Raw genomic sequence first — 18,329 nt, 5'->3', positions numbered from 1 at the left:
AATGCCATCCTTGTGAATAAGGCCAATTTCAGTTCGCTTAATTGTATACGTTGTCACTTGTAATCTGACGTTCTGCCAAGAATTTGCCCAAGGGAGTTGCGTCCCAGAATTTTCCAACCATTTGAGAATTCGAAGAACAAAATATTCACATGTATATCCATACCCATCAGTCCTATCACGTGACTTGGGGTGTTTCTCGCAGTAATTCTTCATGTGGTGATGGAGAATCCTTTTTGGACGAATTTCTATCATCAAGCCTAGCTCATCGTGGAAGTCGTCAACAAATAATGTTGATCAAATATTTGTTTGCAAGAAGTTTCTATTAAAGTATTGTCAACAGTGAGTGAGAAGTCCACGCCTAACATCCTCTTTTGTTATTCATTCCCGACCACATGCTGCTGCCGTGAATCTGATTGCATTCCCCAGGAATAGATTAGGCCTGCAGCTGATCCGTCGTCATCTCGGAGTTCGGTACCCGTTATCATACAAGGCCAAAGCGTGTCCATGCACGTCATCGCTCGACCATCTCTTTTACGCGCTGTGAAACCTTCCATTTGGGTTCAAAACAAGATGACAATGTTTTGGGTGAGAATGGTGCTCTAGAAAATAGGGGTAAAGCGGAAAGTTTTTCCTGTGGTGATCGGGACACCATTTTATTAATTACTGAAGTGTTATCATTGCATGGTTTAAGTTCTACTGGATATGAATACTGTACTTGCAGAAATTGCGAGAAAAGAGCCGTGCTCGATGTACGCTGTAATTGTTGACTGTATAAGATACGATGAAAGATTGAAGCGCGTTTTTCTCATTGAATAATAATTTGTCAGCACTTTTTACTTGACTTGGCATCGCATGGCAAACTCTCTATAGGCCTGTCGGTTTGGAGCCAGGTCCATCAAGTGGTGCTTTGGTCGGACCTGGTCGACCTGCCGCACCCTGGTATGGTCAGGGGCGTCCACGGGAGCGACGTCAGTCGTGTGGTAGGGGCCTGCTGGCGGCTAACAGGATCTGCCGTGCCACTTCTTGTAAAGTTGTAATGTATGGCAATGAGGTCGTTGTTCGGGGTACAGTTGTTCGACGCAAGTAGAAATAGTAAGTAGGCCTACGGTGAGAAAGGGAAGCAAAATCATGCATCTAATCCACTAACAAATGCATGTGGCAGGATTTCCTGTCGCTTCGTGTATGTAACTGTCCCACTGTGTCTTAAGCTTCGTCCTCAATAAAACTCGAGGATTTACTGGAAGGAGATTATTGCTAGGGACAAGACGAGTGAATACAGCGGTGGTATTTATAACCTGGCCGCGGATTACGGACCGATGTTTTTGTTGCCAAGCTACTTGAAGTTCTTTAAACCGAAGCACGGACAACCAAGAACTACTTCAAAAAAGACACCATTTGTTTGGATTTGTGAGAGGCGCCTGAAAGCCACTCGGCCTAATGTACGGTCTCACCTTGGAGTCTTCACTTCAACGTCCGCCATAACACCAACATGCTTTAATCATAATGAATAGAACGACTTCTTGTGTCAACATTGCTGTGTTTTGTTTGGTTTCGTGGCCACTTCTGCTTTTCTAAATTTTTTGCTCTTCAAAGAAAGAAGAAAATACAGTATATCTTCCACAATATGCCATTTTGTTGAATAAAGACAAATATTCGTGACGCAGAACGAGTGCGTGATAATTGTGTTCTGTTTAATGACCAGTTAATGATTAACTAACATCTCCTACAATCAAAATACAGATGTTTACCTATCGCTCGGCATTTTCAATCTAATTACACCACACTTTTAAGTCAGATTGTCTCGTTAAAATGAAGCCAGTGGAATATATTGCACCAAATATTACTGTTAAACCAAAACAGTTGAGATATATCGTTTATAATGGAAATTATTTCCCAGTATTTTCTTGGCTTGCTAATACAGTGGTTCGCTTGCCCACAATTTCAGCACAATCTTTAAAAAATAAACACCACAACGTGTTAACTAAGGACAGGACGCTGTAAAACTTAAAAGCGGTATGCGCCATTACTATCCGTCATGGGTAATGCCGTATGTACATGCAGGCATGTTTCACCATCAAGAAACTCATTATTGGTGAAAGTCTGACAATTAATATTATTTGCAGCTAGTAAAATCGAAAAATTGGAATTTCTAATCTACAAAAATGTTTTTCTGTTGGTAGGGGAGTTTTGTGCCACTGGCTTTCGTCGTCATACTGGAAGTCATTTCTGACATTTTTCTGATGTATTAGTTCCAACGATGTACCCTGATTTTATAATCTGCCGTGGTCCTGTTAAATATTTCACCGGCCTTGTTTGTGTCAACATAAAAAGTACTGTGAATCGAGGCTGGACCATCTGCTTTCCAGATGGTGTTTTACCCGTTACTTCATTTTAAATGAATTAATCAGTCACGAAAGGAGGTGAGATAAAACACAAAGTCTGCAATTATTGAAGTTTGTTTCCCTGCATGGCGAAATCTTACAGATCAGAAAATAAAAGTTTAGGTAAAAGGACTGTGTGAAATTTTCCTTTCAAAATGAATACCTCAGGCCGCTTTCCCCCCGAATTTTACTGTCTGCCCATTTCTGGGTTTTTGTGCATACACATATTCCCGTTTTTCCTCAAAACTCAACTACTAAGCTTAAATTCTTTAATAGCATAATAATACAGCAGTTAATGCTGTGTATTACATTATATTGAGGCACATTGACAAATAAATAGACCTTAAAAATCCACTGTAAATATTTACAAGTTCTTAAAGATATATTATGCCTACATAATATGATAAGATGATAAACCGGTGAGATTTTCATGCTATAATGTAACATATACAAGGCGTATACTTTCCAAACAGATTTGCCTTTTGAAGGGTTTTGCACGACCCTTGTGATTTTGAGCTTCGTAAAGAAAAAAAGAAAGAAAACTGGCTATTTTCGCTAATATTGATGGCATTGTGCAACTGACAAAAAAAATCAACGGTGCCATGATCTCATTTTGACAAAAGAAATTGATACGAGTACTCTCAAGATTTGATACCTTATAAATAAGGGCATATGAGTCAGTACTTCGGAATAAAAAAAGATATTTACAAATTTGTTCAAATGCTCCCAGAAAGACCAACGAATTTTCTCCTGTTAACTACACGCGTCGCAACACCACCGTCTGTCTTTCGACTACCGTGGCTCTCAGACGGGGCGATGGGGGCTAGGTTACCAGCGGCCCCACTGCGGTATCGTCGGTATAAGTCCTGTTTGGCCTCCTCGAACTGAAACCGTCCATTCTCGATGAAGCTTGCCCGCCGCTTCATCATGAGGCGGAACTCCTTTGCCTTAACCAAATCGGCGATGTTGCGGAAGGTGAGTGGCTTGGAATCGATGCTGTCTTTAGGAGCCATGTCTGCGATGGTCTTCAGGTTGTCCCGGACAATCTCCCAGCCTCGGTTTCTCTGTTTGTCCGAACTGTTATTGTTAGAGTCACCCATTTGCTCAAGTTTACTGTCCTGGGACATCTTGTTTAACCCATCTGCATTTGCTGACCTGTCACCCCCGCTGGGTTTCACCAAATCCTTGGTGTTCTTCGAAAGAACCGATGACTGTAGAGAACTCCATCTCTTGCTCAGTAAACGTTTACCAACTGGAGGGGTTGGTTTTGGGTCTGAGATTGTTAATTCATCCATCGCCCGCCTGTACTCCCGACTCACATTGGTGCTGATTTTCTTCTTACGAGTTAGCAAGCGCGATTCAGCGTGCACGGAATTTGCGTCCTCCTCGTCGTCATTGCTTTCCTCTGGCAAGGACCGTCTCAGTAAGCTCCCAGGCCCCAATGCTGCCAGGCCTCTACGAGAGCCCGGTCCATGGTGGGAATGTAGAGGGGGTTGAGGACTCGTCATGCCCGTGATGGACGGCAAAACTGACGTGGACTTCCTTCTGCCTCTGCCACTTGAAGTGTCGCGTAAATTACGTCCGAGAGACGTCACCAGGCTGCTGGCGGATTCACCTGCCGAGCTCTGCCGCCTGGCCCTACGTTGCTGAGGCGAGATCGGTGGTCTCGAGCTAATGTCGTGCGACGTATCGCTGACGGTGTTTACACGCGATGCTGCTGATGATGTCGATGATGGCGATGATGATAACGGTGATGGCACGTGGCTGTGTGCGTAGAACACCTCCCCGTCATCGATATTCAACGCAGGTGTCCTGTCTTGCGGTCCTGGTCGCCTCTTGTTGCGGGAGCCTGGCAACGCTTCCTCAGCCAGCTGCATGGTGAGCTGTCGATGGGGGTAAAGGTGTTTCCCCGGGCCAGTCAGTAATGACGACCTGGAATTCTCAGCTTCATGACTGCTCCCGTTGCTGCCGCCTGACACTGCCCGGTGGCGCCCGAGGGCCCACTGTTTATCCAACCTCTCACCCTGAACAAAATCTGCACCCGAGAAACTCTTACTGTGAGCTGGTCTTTGATTCGTCCTAGTCATGTAAACCTTAGTCTTAAGCTCCCCATAAGCCGCTTTTCCAGTGGGATATGCTTGCTCACTGTTAGCTTGTAACCTCCCCGTTGTTGCATGATGATTAGCCCACTGGTTTTCATAATCAGCCGCGGTGTTGCTAAGCGACTCCAATCTCTCATCCAGTTGTAATTCCGTCTTTGTGAAGTACACTCCTGTGGGGGTTGAATAACTTCTTGCTCGCCTACTAAAAGGTGGCCTCGGTCGCACGACCGGAGTAGCCCAACGACCGTCTCCCTCCATGCGTGATGCAGATTTCTCCAAAACACCTTGCACTGGTGGCTCAAAGAAGACCAAGAAATGGTCTTAACCAGATCGAGCATTCATGGAACGCCAAACGAGGCCGAATAGTTAGCGTGGGAGCGTTAATAATGATGTTTGTAGAATGTGACGGCGACAAAACACCTGACAAGGCTCAGCATGTAGTACCTGGGGCTAAATTGGATGGGGCAATGATCCGGACCATGATTTGGGAATCACTACAAATCTCCAGTTTTTGTCTAGTTCCTCTCACGGAAAAGCATTCGAACAAAAACAGTCAGTGCTGAAGCACGTTATCGCAGTAAACTGTCAAAGAAAAATCAATAACCGCAGGTTGTCTTCAGATTTCAGTGGTAATGAGTCCGTAGGTTTGGAGACAAAATACCTTTGAAATTTCCCAGTTTACTGTACAGTGTATTTATCTTACTCCAGTGGCTCCATCGTGGCAAATTCTTTTCCCAGCGTTTAAAGCAGATTTCTCTACATGCAGTCTTGCTCGAAATATCTTGACTACTGAATTACCCGCGAGTTCGCTTTAAAGCAGTCGTCAAATGGTGCGCTACATCCAGTCCGAACTATATACTCGAAGCGACTGAACACGATAAAAATGCCAGATTTTATTATGGAATGGGTGGCCTCAACGAGGACTCCTGCGTGGTTAACCATTAATGTTGCACAAAGTTGATCAGGGCAGCGTCAATGAAATCCCCTCTCGTCCAATTAAAAGTGAATCCGTTTCTTCGGTGGAACACTCACTATTTGAGATGGAATGCATTAGGATCAATATTGTGCAGTGATTTAGAGGCCCCGATGGTATTTTCGATCTGTATCCTAACGACCAATTCGAGGTCAGCGACTGAATTGGGCCGCGTGCTGGAACAGAAGTGGCCCCTTTGTAGTTTTTGTCAATCTCTGTCCCGTCATTTTCAGAAGAGATGATTAATTTCCAAGGTTCCAGTGTTCTGGAAAGCTTTGTCTCCAACGAGGTGAATTAGGCAATGACTGGCCATCAACATATCCACCGGCCTTCTGCAAAGGGCAAAAAAGAGAGAGCGTCAGTGATCAGACAGAGGCCTAATCATAAAAACGCACGCGAGATTGTAACGATAATCATAATGCTGGGCAGGAAATTCTTAATTTGCACGGCAGTTTATCGTAAGCATCGTGTATATCTGACTGCCTGACGGTCTTCGAGCTCGCCGTTTACTCATTAACTTGTCATTTTAAATTGATTAATTGGCTTGTAATGAACCCTCAGTGAGTTTGCACAAGAGGCATTAATTTCACAACGTGTAGCGATATTTGGGTCTGTGAGTATTGAACATGCCTAAAATCCAAAGTGTGGCCTAAATTGCGACTTAAAAGCACTTTCAAAAAGGGGTAGATGTATATTTTATTACGAGTATAATATAAATGGGGCTATTTACTCTCGCCATATTTGTTTCGTGCAATACCGGCCTGCGTTTTCAATGCAAACGATAGGCCTAGTTGAAATGGCACAAGGATTCAGCCTTAGATTGGACAGTATACCGAGGTGATTCTTAAGGGAAAAATCCAGCCATGTATTTTTACGAGACCAATGTTTGTGTGTGAAATTGCAATTTAACTATTTGATTTTTTTTTCAAATTGTAATAAAAACGTGATGTTGTGAAGTAAATTCCTGTCTTGTTCCCTACCCGTACCCTGACGAAACTTGGAGGTGTTCAGCCCTTCCGAAAATGTTCGAAATTATTAATGGGTCATTGACCTCATAAGGATGCGTACGCTTTTAACGCCCATGATTGGATGGTTTCAGTTGTAAAATTGCTGAATTTATCAACACAATGCATATCATGCCCGTTGGTAATTATGAATTTATCGCATTTAATAAAAACGGTAGTTTGCATCGGTATAGCCCAGTGCCTAACTTTTGCCCGTGCAAACGTGATTCATGTATGCATAGATAAATGAAAGTGTTGAATTCAACACGACGCGTCGGTTTTAGCGTGTTCGGTCACAGATTTTTTATTACTGTGTATTTGGCGCACCATTTGCCACAACTGCTTATACGACGCAACAGCGCGAAGCGACAGTACGATCGTTCTATTTCGTCACGCCACCACCCGTTTGGGTTTGTGCTGTTATGTTCACCTTTCCACCGTGCCAGTTAATTAAACACCATTTCCTCCGTCGCCTGTTGCGTCACAACCTGCTTGCGGCCCACCATCGCCGCTGTCCTATCACGATGACCTTTCACCAAGGGTGCACCCTGGTAATTAGGCCCTAAATATGTCCGCCGAGCTCATTAATAAAAGTTATACACTCAAAATATTCTGTATTAGAGAGTCCTGAGAGACATGAAATTGAGGAATTGGAGAAATATGGCACTGAACCCCTGGCCCGGACTCTGGGCATCAAATTCTGAGTAATTTGGGTGCAGTTGGGTCCGAAAATGGCACTATTTGGCCGTTTTGCAGAGGGATGGTTTTTCAAAATGGAAAATTTTCTGGGCAGGGACATTTTCTTCATTTTAGGGGTGGTCTGCTTCTGTTGAAAATTTCTCAAAAATTCATTGGTCAACCCCCCGAAAATTGAAAGGAAAATGAAAGGGGACATGTCGATCATCGTATTTCTGTGCAGCCTGGACACCTGTGAGAGTTGTGAGTATTTTTTAAATTATTGCAAAGTGTGGGGATTTATCATTGCAGTCTATGGGAATTTATTTGTAGTGGTGCACCCCCAAGGTGTTTTTTGTTCTGTAGCATTTTGAGAGGTCAGGACACAAGACCATGGAATGGCGTGTCTGTAGGGCTTAAACTACTGCACCTAGGCGCGAATTTGCAAATGTTGAAAAACTTTCGGCTCGAGAGAATTTCGCTTCTTTTTGTGACGTCAAATTTGCTTTGCTTTCACATGTTCCATTTCAGACAACCACGAGTCTATTTGTTTCTGAAAGTAAAAAAGAAAAGAAAAAAAGCCCCCCACTTTCCCCTTTGGGGTTTTCATTCTGGATTTCGTTTTAACTTCAGCTGCAGTAGTCAAGTCGATAAAGCCATTTCGAGGGCTTCTGAAATAAACTGCGACAAAACTTTCCTTGATCATGGCTCATCTCAATTTAATTGCAAAACAAAACAAAACAAAACAAAACAAAAAGTAGTTGGGAGTGAGCACAGAACGCAGACGATGCACCCTTTGCGATACTTGGCGGCTTAAACACCATAATGCAACAGCCACACCAGTAAATATTCCTCTGTAGCCAAAGGGAACTCGCTACCTCGATTTTTGTCGCATTTAGCTGGCTGAGTGTGCATCCGAGTATTGAAATGCATGTTTATGTGCATGTTATTCTTTTAAACACAATCATGACTTTCTACTTTCATTTGTTTCATAATCAGAAAGTAAGACCAAAACATACTTCTCAAATACCGACAGAAGTGAGTTTTATTGTTCATTTTCCTTCCAATCACTGTTGAACGGGAAAGGAACGCGGCGGACCTGCTGTTCCAGTAGCTTTGCACAGCGCCAAAGTGAATTTTTTCAATGGCGACAGGACGGTGCGACGTGATCACGACGTGACGAACGACGCGACGCATATACACGACGGTGTTGTAGACGACGCACAACGGTGGAACACGCGCCACAGGCGACAGGAGGATCGACGATTGGATTTCACAAAAAATGGGTAGGACGAAGTGACCTACTGCACGACACAATAGCAAGGCGCAGCAGACGGTCGTGCCGCCGCTGAAGACGTGTTGTGTTGAAGAAGCAAAGGCAGGATTTTTTTGCGCTGTGTTTTAATTCTTGTAACAATCTTAGGGCACCGCTAGAGGGGGTGGGGTGTCATCATTCATTGGATAATTTGTAGGCAAAATTATGGTGCTGCCGGCAAGAATGGAGAAGGGAGGAGAAAGGACGGGGGGTCACGTAAGCGTCAGATTGAGGAGTAAGACCAAAACTACACTCATCAAATTTGCCGACGGTCCGTCGGCAACTTTCATGGTGGTACCTCCCATTTAAAATGGTCTCGCAACGCACGTGTTAGCAGCAGTGATTATACCTAACTTTCAATCCAGTAAAAGACAATAACTCCAGAGGGGAATCCTCCGATCAAAATATCAAGAGAAAATCAGTAACATTTCTTGTCACTTCGGGACTTCCTTGGTAATTACAGTTGGCCCATAAAGAGCGTCAAATCTGAATACTTGTTCTGATCATAATTAATGCACTTTAGTTAAAAAAAAAGTACCACTTGTGGAAATTCAAACATGATAAGGGCCAGATTGGAGTCGGGCGTGATGACAAAATTCAAGATGTTCAATGCTCTCCTTCCTTTTTGCACAACCGTCCCCTCAATGACCTTTACCGTTGTTTTCTGCCTGTCATTCTTCGGACTAAACAGTATAGGGATAGTTTTTTCGAAGTGTGTTTTACGGCCTTTGACAAATCAATTTTAGGACAGGTAGAACTATCCATAATGTTGTTAGCGTGTGTCTGTTTCACACTTGCAAAGGGTCTTTAATAGCCTGAACTTCGGCGTATTTGCAACGTGTAATTTAACACATTTTTTTCCAATCGGATTCATGCATAATGCAAAATAGTCCGAGTAACTTGGATTCTACTATTGTCCGACAATGTCTAGATGTTTAAGAAAGGCCGCCCCTTTCCTACCTCAATGCTCGGATTAATGCAAAACGCAATGTATACGGCAGAAATACTTTTAATGGCTGAGTTCGGGCGTGGCTTGTTCTCGTATGTTCACGAACAGCTCGATTTGTTGTTCGTGGGTCGGCCGCTCGAACGCCGGTAACAAACAACCGGTTACCGATGGTAGTTAGTGACAAGCAACATGCAACATGCCGGCGTCCATGTAGGCTACGTTATTCGCGAGTTAATGTTTGGATGGGCTGAATTCTTTTCTGTATAAACAGGAATATTCATTTCTGTGTTACAGAAGATAATTAATGTTAATTTCGCAAAACTTCCCATTGTCTATGGCTTTGGAAGCCATCTCTCTACTTTTTGCAGCTGTTCAAAAATCAAAATCTCACGAGTTTTTCCGTGTGTTCCTGTAAAACCCTGACGAGGAGGTGGTGTGTGATCCTGTTCCGAGAACAGTGTTCTTGAGTCGTGTTCCCGCCGTTCGAGCGCGAGAACAAGAAACCCGTGTCAAGAACAGGCTGCCCGAACTCGACCATTATTATGTGTGGCTATACTACGCCTTAACTTCACATTAAGCATGTAAGTGAACATGAACATAAAGCGATACCATAACTTTGCTTTACAATTAGAAATTGTACCTACCGTATTGGATTGAGTCCTATGACCAAACAAACATTCCTTTTTCATCTTCACGTACAGCATCTACATCGAGTTCAGCAAGTACACAGTTTGATGTGCCTAAATTGATGAACAACCGCTGTGCTGATCGGTTACAATTTCAGGGTTCAAGAGTTGTAGATGGTCCCCCATATAACGATGATTGACAGAAGGATAATGAGGTCTTTTCAATTTTCCCTCTTTTATTGGGCCTTGACAACCAGGTAATTAACTTACTTGTACCGAGACTGTCCAACACAGTTTAACATTCAATCCTCTTGGTAGATATATTCATCTGTAAAGGTAAAGTTGAACTCAAAAGCAGCACTTACTGTTGAAAGATTCCAATTTAAGCTAGGTGTGCCGTTATTGAACTTTTTGGCGATGTTCCCACACAACTAGACAACTCGTACACAGAAAGCTTGTGGTTTTTCTTTCATGGATTGTTGTACTACAGTGCGTTTAAATCGGGGGGTCAGACGTATGCCCTCACTATTATAACTCAATCAATTGATGAGCGCTTGACATTTTGTAAACATAAGGCAAAGTCCTTTATTCCAATGTTCACATCACTAGGCCTTTGCAGGTTTAGCAAGACGCTAACATATCTGCGCTGGCCCATGGCAACTTCATAGACATATTTTTGGAATGAAATCAGTGTTAGAAAAATATAAGCGATGGTAACATTTGATGCAAAAGAACATTAATTTTTACTATGGAAAAGGCAACTAAGTATTAAAATTTTAACCGGTCAAGTTGGCCTCTTGGATTCACCTCAGTTTGCAGTTTCCGAAAGAAAAGAGGTGTTGAGGATGGTTCGGTTTTTATCTTCAGAACGTTTATACTCAGATATAAATGTGACCAAGTCCTTTGTCGGATAAGTTTTACTGGTTTTTCGAATGCGTTTGACGCCATAGCTTCAAATAAAGAAAAAAAACAATTAAGTAATTTGCTGAATTTTATTGTCACCCCACAGCATACTGACAGATCACACATGGTAAAATGCTCAGAAGGTAAAGTACAGGGTATCTGGGCTTAGAGTTGTTGAGTTTAGATGCACTTCAAGGCTTTGGGATTTCTTCGGTTCTGTTCTTATACACAAAGGACTTCGATAATCTACGAAAGCCCAATCGTGCCAATGAAGTATAAATTTTTAGCCTGACACTAATTCGTTTTAACGAACTACTTATTCGAAATAACGAATTTCTAATTCGTAATAACCAAAGATAGTATAGCGCCGCAGCGCTACTATCTTTGGTAATAACGAAATTACGCACTGATCCACGGAGCCCCTAGATGACGCTCTTTATTTCCCACGTCAAACAGAGAAATGTCAGAAGCTAGGCGTCATGGCCATGGGAATCACAGAAATATGTGTGCGATTGCACCACGCAAAAAGGCCATAAAATACGTCCGCCGAGCTCATTAATAAAAGGTATACCCAGTGCGCGTTTGGACAAATTTTGCGCGTTTGCGATTGGCCAACGCATTGCAAATTCTTGGTGGCGCACTATTGTGAATCGCCCGTATTGAAGAAATATGGCACTGAACCTCTGGCCCGGACTCAGGGCTTCCGATTCTGAGCAATTTGGATGCAGTCAGGTCCGAAAGTGGCACTACGTAGCCGTTTTGCAGAGGGATGCGTTGTCAAAATGGCTTCTTTTTCCGGGCAGTGAAATTTCCTTCTTTTTGGGGTGGTCCGCTGGGGATGAGAATATCTAAAAAATTCATCAGTCAACCCACTAAAAATTGACAGGAAATGAAAGACCACAAGTCGAACATCATTTTCTTGTCCAGCTCGGACACATGTGACTGATGTATTTTACAAATTAATTTTGAAATAAAAGAAGATATCATTGGTGTCTATGAAAATTGAACTTAGGGGTACACCCTTAGACGTATGAAGCATGCATGCCTCGAATTAAATGGGAACCAACGCAAAACAGCTCCATCTGGAGGCTCAAGTAATTCATTATTTCGAATGAGTAATTCGTTACTTCGAATGAGAAATCCTTTAAAACGAATTAGTAAACCGTTATTACGGATTAGTCGCTATTTCGGGTAATTTAGTAATTCGTTATTTCGGACGGTTATTTTGGATTAGTGATACGTTAAAACCAATCAGAATCAGGTTGCAAATTTATACTTTGTTAGCAAGATTCGTAACTGCAGTAAAATCAAACATGTCACAGTCAACAGTGGTTTCTTGCTTGAACACTCATTAGAGTATTTCAACGCATTTCAGGAATTTGAAACTGCTGTGAGCAACATCATTTTCACTTCTCAGTGTTAACCCAGCAAAGGAAACTTCAATTTTTGATTTCTGTGACTGCGGTCGAGGAACCTTTGGCTATTAAAAGTACAGGGACTGTGATTGATAATAAATTTATATGCACAGACAAACAACTGCAAGACTGCACAACAAATCGAAGATAATATCTTTTGAGGAAATTAAAGGAATGTCATGTTTACAACTTGCAGGCTTTTGATTCTTTTCTATAAGCTCAGTATTCAGAGTATTTTTCAATTTTTGTTTCATCTGTAACTTTGGTAACTTGCTAAGAGAACACATCAAGAAGTTGGAAACACCAATGAAATATGCCCAGCGAATAATCTGTACAAATCTGCCATCAATGTGTTTGTTGGAAGTCCACAATAATAAAACGTAGGCCCTACATTCAACGACTTTTTAAAGGTAAATTTAATTGATGAGGTATCCGTCTCCGTGTCCCGTCACATTTGTGTTGATGCAGTTACATTTGGAACGCGCTCGTTCCAAATGTAATTCCGCCGTTTAATATGTCTGCGAACAAGTAATTATTGATTGTTAAGTAATGTTTAAATAGCTGTCCATTCGTCTCAGTGATATGGTGTGGGCTTTTTATTCTGTTCTTTGCTGGTTTACGAATTTCTTGTTAAAATTAAAGTAATGCGGTCTTCTTGACAACGTATGTATTTTCTGTGTTCGTGAATTTAATTTGAGGTTGTATCGCTTGTACTTACAGCGAGCGCGTTTCCACAATATTTCCTGCCGGAACACGGGGTTCATCGTCCGCTCAACGGACCCATCACGCACGCTAACCACGCGATCTGCGGACATCCCGTCGTGGTGAGCATTGTGCACGATCTGATGACTCTCCATTATTTTTTCGACCGTCAATATTTCTACAATCAAGGCAAGTTTTATCACTTTTTGAAGTATTTTGGTAGCTAATATGGAACATACATGTATTACATAATTGAATAACCCAATGAACTGGCAGTGATTCGGCACCACAAAAAATCGGCCAACTGTTTTTTCCCGACCTACTGACCCTACTTTTGACCGGCATGTAATCGGAAGCAGAACTATTTTTTATGGTTTTCAAATATATGTGCATTGATTTATTTTGAGTGAGTTGAAGTGATGCAGTGTATAAAGTATCATAATTTGTTATATGATGTAATGAATTGAAATGCTAGTGGAGGCTGAATTTCTATGCATTTTAGCTTGGACAGTAAACTTGAATCATAGCTTAAATTTAAAATTTAATTTCATTTATTATTTCTTAGGTACACGTATCAACAAGGGGCGAGAAGAAGCGAACTTAATCACTATCGTGAGGCTCTCCTAAGTTGCTATCATCAGAAAAAGAAAATAAATAACATATGGACATTAATGGGAACAACAGGACGCTAGTTATCAGTTGCTTATACAAATAATTAACATGTAATATCGAGACATAAAAAATAACTAACACAAGTATAAATAATAAACTTATTCCTCATTTAGTAATAGGATATATGTACACTGCGCTAATTACACCAAAATACACTAATTACAGTAAAATTCTAAAAACACTAAATGTTTCCACGCATAAAATCTCAGGTCAAACCCTAAATTGAATTCCCAGTGACATCTACAAGACGTGTCCCCCCTTTAACAATGAGATACAACCCTGACTGATCAAAATTTAGAAACATAGGTCTATACACATGTGTATGAACCCACTTCCTAAAAAAAGTCTAATACAGATTGCATTTTAAAAATCAGCCATAACTAATGATTAAGAAATTGTCAAAGAAATAAACATAAACATAAACGAGAATGAATTGGGTAATCGTAATCGCTGCACTCTTCTTAGTATTGCGCACCAGTAAATAAACTGCTAAAGACAATTATAAATAGTTTTTTAAAAAATCAAGAAAAATACTCACTAGCTTTGCATCTGCTGAAACCATACTTCAATTGAAGCTCATTGCCTCATTATTTCTTTTTTTTCAATGGTTAGTGGGTTAACTACTGAAGCATCTATAGGAAATGACTAAAACAAAAATGGCCCTCTATTTCGCGTGGGGGGATTAGTATTTCGTCCGGGCAAAATAGCAGGCCCTTTTTTTTCATGTCATATATATGCTTCCGTAGTTAACAAATGACGTCTGATGATATTTTTATCTAAAGATCTTCACCTCTAAAACAGTCATATCATGAAGAGCCATATGGAGGGGCCTATCATTATCCAAATTTTATCAGAGTTTACCCGAGTTTTATCGTAAACTCTAGTATGGTTTTATTTAGAGCGCCCTCAATGTTAAGATCGAAGATAAAATGGCGGCCTCCATCTCGACATTGAACATGTTGAAAACCTTATTTCTATCTACGCGATCGTCTGCGACATTACACAGAATTAACTCATTGAAGACTGGCTTAACCATTTCGAGAATCCATAGTGTGAGGTTCTGTAGTAATTTCAAGTCAGAGATAGCAGTGAGTGGCGGACAAAATAATGAGGATGAACATGACTCGTCGCGTTTGCCCGACGATATACATGATGTGGGGCTAGGCCCATCCGACAAAAGCCTAGGCCTATCCAACAAACAGCCGCAACCACTAAACTGGAACTTGACAAGGCGAGGTCAAGCCAAACGGTATGCACGGGAGGGGAGAGCTTCAGGTGTCGACCCCAGCATCATGTGGCCAACACAGAGTGAACTTGAAAATATCATCAGAGACGAAAAGGAGTGGTGTCCATCGCTGCAACAGATGCAGAGGGAAATTGCCGAAGAAAAGACAGTCATTGAGCTAAAAAGAAAGAAGAGGTAGGTTTAGCAATTTAGGCTAGCCATGGAGGAATAAAACACAATGGGCTAGGGGGCTAGGCGACCAGGCTGTACATGTAAATAGGGCCACTGTCATGCAGTGCCTATTTTTGCAAGATGGGTTAGCCAAAACTGAATACGTTTTCCATTGATGGCCCACCTGTATGTGTAACTTTAAGTGGCAATAGCTTCAAAACTTGGCATGCTTGTTGTACTGATAATGAGTTAAGAAAGGTGGAAGGAAAAAGGTGGAATATATGTCTGCTGTGGAAAAATGCATTATGCATAATGTTCTTCAAAAGGTTGTTATTAGTCAAAGTATTTTTTTCACATCAAATTTGATAGTTCATAATATTTAAAGTGAAGATAAAGATTTTCAATAAGATGTTACATTTAAAGCATCCCCTCGAACAAAACAATTTTCTGCCAGCTCGAGTAAGTTTTGTGAAAATGAGTGACACAGTGTTTCATGGCATTTCCTCTTCCCTGTTTTTGTCGGCTCGGTTGATTTAATGATAACACTCTCTGTAAAGTTGAACAGCAAAATTGAACTGTTGCACTTTTCTTTCTTGATGCAGACAACAACAGATTGCAGCAAACATGGCAAAGATGCCCAGGCTGCTTGCTGAGCACCGGAAGAAGATGGCAGAGAAGGCGGCCCAGCTCCAGGAGCAGATTGCCAAGAAGAACCGTCTGCTAGAAGAGGCCAAGGAGAAGTTGGGATATGCCATTGACCCTCGCAGCACCCGCTTCCAGAAGATGGTGCAGGAGATTGAGAAGGAGGAGAGGAAGAAAAAGAAGGAACTGAAAAAGAAAGGCATAGTTGTATAGCAGCAGTGGCACACCGATGTATGAGACAACGCCTAGAAATAAGGCCATGTCAACATTAAATGGCCACTGCCGGAAGAGCAATTGGCAGTGGCACACCGATGTATGAGACAACGCCTCGAAATAAGGCCATGTCAAAATTAAATGGCCACTGCCGGGAAGAGCAATTGGCTTAGTGATTGTAACCATTTGCCATGGACTTGTTTTTTTGTGAAGCATGCAAGATAAAACAAAAAGTAACTCAAGCATTTACCTTGTGGTATCCTACATAACCCTGTTAAACCTTGTAAAACCTTGAGATAAACCTCAAATTTCCCCTGGTTTGATTTTGAATTCATCTCTTATTGTTAGCAGCAACTAAGTTATTCAGATGTGGCCTTAGAGCAGTGGTCACACAGGTGTGATGGCATCGTATCATAAGAGTTTTCATCAGCAGATCCAAGTATACTAAAATCTACGAATCTGATGAGTGTATCATTTTGTGACCTCGTAAACTTTTAGGTTAGCATGGAGACTAAGGCCGTGTCCGAAACGGGCTTCTAGAGCTACGTCTCCACGCATTTCCATTGGAGCGAAGATCTAGCTCTAGACAGTAGATTCAGATGCAGGCTTAGAATTATCCGCACTAATATTTATGGCAAACTATTGGAAGAAATTGTTCAGAAATAGGGTCAATAAGAATTTTATTGGAATGCATTTACTAATAAACAGCCCTGTTCTCTTCAAAGTCTGCACTCTCCATGTCTCATCGTATTCTGGTTTAGGACACTGTAGAAGTCCGTGAAAAGTTTGTCTTCCATTGTACAAGTACCGTTGCAGGCTACTCAAACGAATGCCATAGTTTATTTGAAGATTTCAATCTAGTTTAACCCTAAAAAGAGCCAAGCATCTCACAACTGGGGGGGTCCCGGTTGTTTTATTGCCTGATCTTTCGGAAATTTTGCCTGTTTGTAAAGGCACTCATTGTCAGTACAACTGGGAAGCTTTTAACTCAGTCCAACATAGCATCTTGTTGACAGTCATTTGAAATTCTTGACCAAACGCTTGTCTGTCTGTAGGCATTGAGTACTCAATAGCAAATTTGCTGGCATACATTTCTTGTTAATCTGTTTAGGCAAAATGGGTATTGCGTGAGAACAGTGTGTCCATTTTTGCAAATTGGTGTCAAAATGACCACAAGACATTCCTGAAAAACCTCTGAGGGCTTGGCCCTTAAGAAAAACACTTTGCAACAATATTGGACAGCCCTCAGCTACACAAGGATTGTACAGAGCAGTTACTGTTTCACAGGAGGATATCCCTGTATGCTGCCTACTTACAAACTAACATCTTAAGAGGAAAGTGTTTAGATTAGAGTTTGTTACAATTTTCATGCAACACTTTCCCGTTTGTTAACCGAAGTTCCTCATATTCTCCAAGTTCCAAAACATTCCTGAAAGTAAAGAATCCAACTTTTTAGGTAATTAAAACAAAATTTATAGAATTTTCAGAAATATAGAATGCTCTAAAATATTCATTTCTTCATTGTCTGAACCTCAAAAATTCAAATGCACACATTTGTAGCTTCCAAAGAAGGTCAGTCTTACACTGGAGACATTCTGGTACAGAGTTGCTGCTGTATAACTGTCATGGCATATGAATTGACTGGTGTGTAGACATCTACATTTCTCCAGAATTATTTGTTAAGTCTTAATAATGTTCACCAGCTGTATGTCTGTTGGGTTGTCATAACTTCACCAAAAGTCTGCAGTAAATTTTTTGTTGTGAATGACACTTTGATTCTTTGATTCTTTTCCTCAGATCAAAATCTGCCCCAAATTTGAAAAAGTTTCAATGAACATTTATTCAAAATATCCAGTCTCATTAGAGTGCTTGTGAGCTTCAAGATAATTGTGTTTGTGGAAAACAGAAATGGAAACAAAAGGCACTGTTGTTTAGTGAGTCAGTTTCTTGTTATGCAATCCGTGTCCATGAGGGAAAATTGTATTAAGATTGGTGGGGCAATATTGGAGATGTGCCATCATCCCCTGTGACCCTGGGTGTTGCTGCCCGTGGTAGTCATATGCAAACAGGATGGTTTGCTGTTTTGTTTGTGATTCTGAGACGGTTTTTGTGACCCTGCTCTATTTTGCATTGGAGTGTAGCCCTTTTTTTCAAAATCTCCGGCCAAAAATATTTTCAGAAGTCATTGGTTAAGCTAATAAAAATTTAAAAGAACACGAAAGATGAGTAAATGAGTTTTAATTTGATGTGTGTCTTGAACACCTGCAAAACTAAGCATTTTTCTTGTTTTTTGAAGTACGAGTAGTTATCACTTTGGCAGCTGGTCTGCAACGTTATGTCCACTATAGTCTTGGCAGGGTT

At 41.3% G+C, this 18,329-nt stretch overlaps 3 protein-coding genes and 1 long non-coding RNA gene across 7 annotated transcripts in view; 2 read left to right on the top strand and 2 right to left on the bottom strand.

Moving 5' to 3' along the window:
- Positions 1–18,329, bottom strand: part of ptch1 (patched 1) — a 183,918-nt gene that overhangs the window by 124,659 nt on the left and 40,930 nt on the right. The window lies entirely within an intron of this gene.
- On the bottom strand, positions 1,671–10,501 carry LOC110987244 (uncharacterized). Of its 3 annotated transcripts, none has more exons than XM_022249805.2 (2): positions 10,391–10,501; positions 1,671–5,788 (listed from the first exon to the last, which is right to left on the bottom strand). In XM_022249805.2, exon 2 carries the CDS (start codon positions 4,739–4,741, stop codon positions 3,098–3,100), a length of 1,644 nt encoding a protein of 547 aa, XP_022105497.2. In that variant the 5' UTR covers positions 4,742–5,788; positions 10,391–10,501; the 3' UTR covers positions 1,671–3,097. The 3 variants fall into 3 exon arrangements, with proteins under 3 accessions (XP_022105497.2, XP_022105495.2, XP_022105496.2); XM_022249803.2 differs by having other exon boundaries at positions 10,044–10,473; XM_022249804.2 differs by having other exon boundaries at positions 10,296–10,473.
- Positions 9,721–13,772, top strand: LOC147797179 (uncharacterized). 2 transcript variants are annotated; one of them, XR_015427379.1, is made up of 3 exons: positions 9,721–9,980; positions 13,064–13,234; positions 13,611–13,772. It is a non-coding gene; the product is annotated as an uncharacterized LOC147797179 (long non-coding RNA). The 2 variants fall into 2 exon arrangements; XR_015427380.1 differs by lacking the exon at positions 9,721–9,980 and adding an exon at positions 10,153–10,282.
- Positions 14,505–18,189, top strand: LOC147797178 (large ribosomal subunit protein mL64-like). The gene is made up of 2 exons (XM_087144315.1): positions 14,505–15,137; positions 15,716–18,189. Exons 1-2 carry the CDS (start codon positions 14,647–14,649, stop codon positions 15,966–15,968), a joined length of 744 nt encoding a protein of 247 aa, XP_087000441.1. The 5' UTR covers positions 14,505–14,646; the 3' UTR covers positions 15,969–18,189.

The sequence above is a fragment of the Acanthaster planci genome, linkage group LG12 (assembly GCF_054643075.1).
Source record: "Acanthaster planci isolate LZ-2023a linkage group LG12, COTS_SCS, whole genome shotgun sequence".
NCBI lineage: Eukaryota > Metazoa > Echinodermata > Asteroidea > Valvatida > Acanthasteridae > Acanthaster > Acanthaster planci.
This window is presented reverse-complemented; position numbering and strand designations above follow the sequence as displayed.